The sequence below is a fragment of the Conger conger genome, chromosome 17 (genome assembly GCF_963514075.1).
Source record: "Conger conger chromosome 17, fConCon1.1, whole genome shotgun sequence".
NCBI classification, from domain to species: domain Eukaryota; kingdom Metazoa; phylum Chordata; class Actinopteri; order Anguilliformes; family Congridae; genus Conger; species Conger conger.
The window spans coordinates 2,150,792-2,155,212 of NC_083776.1; the positions used below are offsets into that span (position 1 = coordinate 2,150,792).

The following is a 4,421-nucleotide window of genomic DNA, read 5'->3' on the forward strand; positions in this document are numbered from 1 at the left end:
GTGTGTGTGTGTGTGTGTGTGTGTGTGTACGGTTAAGGTCATGAGCCGTATAACTCACGGGCCGTCGTTACAAGCGTGCTGTAGCAAATGTAACGGGGGAGCTTTTCAAAGAATCGCCTCATGTGCGCTTGTGGGAATTCAAGGCATTAGGACCCTGTAGGTACAACGCTGAAATGTTCACTGATGTCCTGACGTCATTGCACTAACGGGGCGAGCCGTGGAGGCTGTCGTTGCTGCAGTACTCCAGCAGTGCAACAGCAGCTGCAGCATCGTCGCTGGAGGCTCGCTACCTCCGGATCGGGCACACGCATTCAGCGCGTAAATTACAATAAAGCGCATAGGCGCACTGAAATCTGCCATGGCCTCGTCCGCTAGCGTGGCGGAGGACGTCCGTGTCTCAGTCTTGACGCCTCTGAAGTTGGTTGGATTGGTGTGCATTTTCCTCGCGCTGTGCCTGGACATCGGGGCCGTGGTCAGCCCTTCGTGGGTCACCGCGGACAACCGGTACTCTTTGTCTCTGTGGGATTCATGCTGGAAACCAGCGGCATCGGACACCTGGCATTGCAGCAGCACGTTTGGGTCGGGTAAGAAGAGCAACCGTTTGCCCTCTGATTATCGTGCGTTGCCTATGCATGTAAAAATACGGAGAGAGAAAAAAACACATACTTGGGACATGTGTAAAACTCATGCTACTTATGCTGAATGTAAGGAATGCTGACTGTGATGACAGAAAGTGATGACAGTAATCGGGTTTCGATAAATCGCTGTTGATGTGCTGGTGTCCAACGATGACAAAGCTGCTCTGCACAGTCATCGGCTGCTGCTGCACAACCCGTGCACCTTCCTCCACAATGACAGGTTCTCCCCTTTCCCCCTCTCTCTCTCTCTCCCTCTCTCTCGTTTAACGCCTTCATTAACTCAAAGAGCGTATTTAAACGACTGTAGACGTGGGGGTACTATACAATTATGTAGCCTAGTTATCGATTATTCACGTACGCTTCACTAAGAGCAAAGGTGAAAACAGACAAAAAAATTAATGAACAAAAAAAAATCATGGTTGAAGAAAATGATGTTGCTAAAACCTTGAACACACAGCTTGGCGTGGGACTCTTTAGAAATTTGCGTCATGTAAAGAACTCGAGGAGAACGCCTTCAATTCTGAAATAAACTTGATTTATTGAAACTAATACCCCACCGTCCGCTTATAGCATTCCTGTGCATGCGGACCTTATTTTTTCAGCAAGATGCGCCGAGTTATGTGGGAATGTTGCTGTCCAAGCGACGGTTCTGCTCGGCTTTCATTCGTCTTTGTTGGCTATAAAAAGGAGTCATTGTTATGTTTTCTTAGTCGATGCAGGAGCGAAGCGAAGTTTTAGAACAGAACTCCCAAGAGTGCCAAATGCCTGGAGATTAGTTACCAGGGAAACGAAGTGTTATACTCTCAAAAGGATTTTTCATTGAAAGAGAAACTCAATTTGCGCACTTTTTATGTTGAAAGCACATGTATGTATTGATGATCATGCCGTTATTTGAGGAACTGTGGACAACATTCTGATGTTTTTCCTATGATTATAGGTTTCGCACAATTGGAAAGTTTATTCGAAAGCTAACCGATTGGCACAGTAGATATTTTCGTTGTTCGGTCGCACAGGAAAAACTCCCGCTTAAGTCCATATAAAGTCATGGCGAGTTGGTGGCAGCCTGCCAAAATAACGGTATGCGGCGGAAAGCATGTCGCCGGACATTTCCCATAGCGACTTTTTGACTATGCTTTTTATGAATTACTCGATACAATATTAGCATTTCAGAGCTTCCATCCACAGTTCATGATATTTCTTCTAGTATGCTACAACGGTATATGCAGTGATGTAGCTACATTTCATCCCTGATAAATGTAATGGATATGTTATTCCATTCATATTTTTGAGAGTGAATGGACACGTCTCAAGTACATTCCTCTCGTTAGCCTCTCGTATACGACGAAATCAAAAGAGTGCTTGTCCAATGGATGATGATAAACATCCAAGCCGCGATTAAACCGCTGACCTGAGATCAGCACTGAACCGTCGTTAAAGCAATTAAAGCACGGCCACTCCTCCAGTCTGCAGCCGTAGTGATCTGCACTTGAAGCGGCTGTGGAGGCTGTCCCAAAATATCTCGTGATACAGGGACACGTTTGAGGTTCATGTGGGACTGTCGCTTTCATAACGCGTTTCTCTGAAGGGGGCTGTTTTGTTTAGATCACTATCAGGTGGATACTGCGTTACCCGTTTTTAGAAGATACTATCTTGGCAAAAAATAATTATGATAGTTGGCTACTGTGTTTTGTGTCACAACTGAAGGCTATTTAACAAATAACCCCGCTGCTACTTAAGCGATTTAATTAAAATCAAATTACTTTAATCAGGATCCTGACTCTAATCTGCATTCCCATCTCTAATTATGCAGAGTTTCTCAGATAGCTGCATCTGCTTGCAATCACTGCCCCGGCGCACAACGGATTTCACGCCAAACGTCGGCTATGCGGTTCAGAAACCGCCTCTGATGGAGATCCTCCTTGGCCTCTGAACCCTCGCGCATCCGGATGGGTGTCTCGTGCATCGAATGCTTTTAGACGCTGCGTGAGGCTGGTGCTGCCAGAATGATTGTCTGCTTTGTTTCTAGGTAATGGTGCTGTTATTCTTTCTGCATACTAAGTGCGCTCGCTGTGCTTTTAATTCAGCACGGCTGCCAAGAACAATACTCCATACAAGCAAGAGCCATTTAATTCGGCAGAGAAAGGCAGCTCCTGTAAAACGAACTGCAAAGCCATTCCACAGTAATGATTGTTTTGTTCAACAGTAGACGAATTACAGTCTCATCCTACAATCATAATGCTTAGTCAGGGGGCTAATGTCACCGTAATATGGACGCTCGTTCTCAGGATATTGCGGTCATTATTGGGAGGAAATCTGCCATATGGTAGTGTGTGTGTGTGTGTGTGTGTGTGTGTGTGTGTGTGTGTGTGTGAGGGGTCAGTGTGGAGAGATTCATTTAGGAGGTGGAGGTGATTGGTCTTGATGGCTGTATGGAACAAACGCCGGTGGAAGCTTGTGCTCATTTGCTCAATATAAATTATGGGTAGTTGCTTAATAGCCAGAGAGGTGGCCTGTGAAAGTTGGAGGGTCACCTACTGTAGGGCATTTAGCGAAAGAAATGGGAATGTGAGCGGCGTAGGTGTGTTCTCAGTCAGGAAAACCGCACTGCACTTAATCCACCTGCGCTCCTTAGGGACAGGGGGGGTATCCAGCCTGCTTATTTCTGTGGCAGGGCTTTACTTTCCTGTCAGTTGGGCGCTGGTTTCTTCGCAACAGATTCTTCAGTGTAGAATATTCTCCGCCGCTCTTTGGGTTGCCTTGCCTTTGGCCTTCCTTGGGTTTTGCTGTCAAATGTGCGCTTTGATACCTTTTTCTGAAAGAGTCTGGCAAAGACGAGCTCGGTACAACCGGTCCGACCCAGTGAGCAAAAGCCAGAATCTAAACATCCAGAAGACTATACAAATAATAACAAAGTTAACCCCAATATAGCTCAGGTTTTTACCCAGGAACAGCATGGCTACTTCCTAGCTGGCTTTTCAAACGAAGGGTTTTCATCTGAACGCATCAGACGGCGGTTCTCTGACATTTCGCCGCAAAACTGTTCCCTCCTCGAGCATTCAGTTGCTACCTCCTGCTTCGCGCATATATTCCTCACTTTACATCTGCGTTTGTGATTCATATCGGTTTCGTTAATGGGAGCTTAGGAGCGGGCTGCATTAGTTATTAAAGGTCGTGAAAGCCTTTTTACGCGTTTCATTCAACATCTTTCTAAGTTCCTCTCTGTAGATATTACTGGGATAAGTGAATCACCAAACCCCTGCGCTTCGAAAATATCCGCAGATCGCAGCCTTGAATTTTTACGAAACGAGAAAATGACAGAGGCTGGCACTTTAGTAGCATTTTATTACATGATTTGGTCTCTTTGGCCCACACTGACAAACTACCTAGCGGACACTTATTAATTGTGAAGTCATGTCGTCGACATGCTCTGAGAACGTTGACGTTCTCATGCAACGGACGATTATGATGTCATTAGGGTTGTCATCATCAAACAACCTTTTTAAAGCCGCCCATCTTCCACCTACTTTAAGACGCTGAAGACGGCTTCGGTTAAAATGTTTTTCGTCTTTTCATTATCCATAGATGAAGTGTAATGCAATGAAGATGTTTATGATTGAAATATGTTCTCTTAGATTGCAGGCTTCTATCTTTCTGGTCTGCAGTGGGTGGGTGAAAGCCTTTTTTTTTGGATTGCTGTTGTATTTAGGGTGGATGGCTCAATGGATTGTGGATCGGCTTGTGGATTACGACCCTCGCATTTTCCCTTCTGGGGCTCTGCGCGAT

At 45.6% G+C, this 4,421-nt stretch overlaps 1 protein-coding gene across 1 annotated transcript in view; it reads left to right on the top strand.

Annotated features, from left to right (window-relative positions):
- Positions 1-220: 220 nt before the first annotated feature.
- The window catches only part of tmem47 (transmembrane protein 47), a 22,473-nt gene continuing 18,272 nt past the window's right edge, over positions 221-4,421 (top strand). The window contains exon 1 of the mRNA XM_061225474.1: positions 221-584. Within this exon, the coding sequence (XP_061081458.1) occupies positions 359-584 (226 nt within the window). The 5' untranslated portion in view covers positions 221-358. The remainder of the gene's footprint in view (positions 585-4,421) is intronic.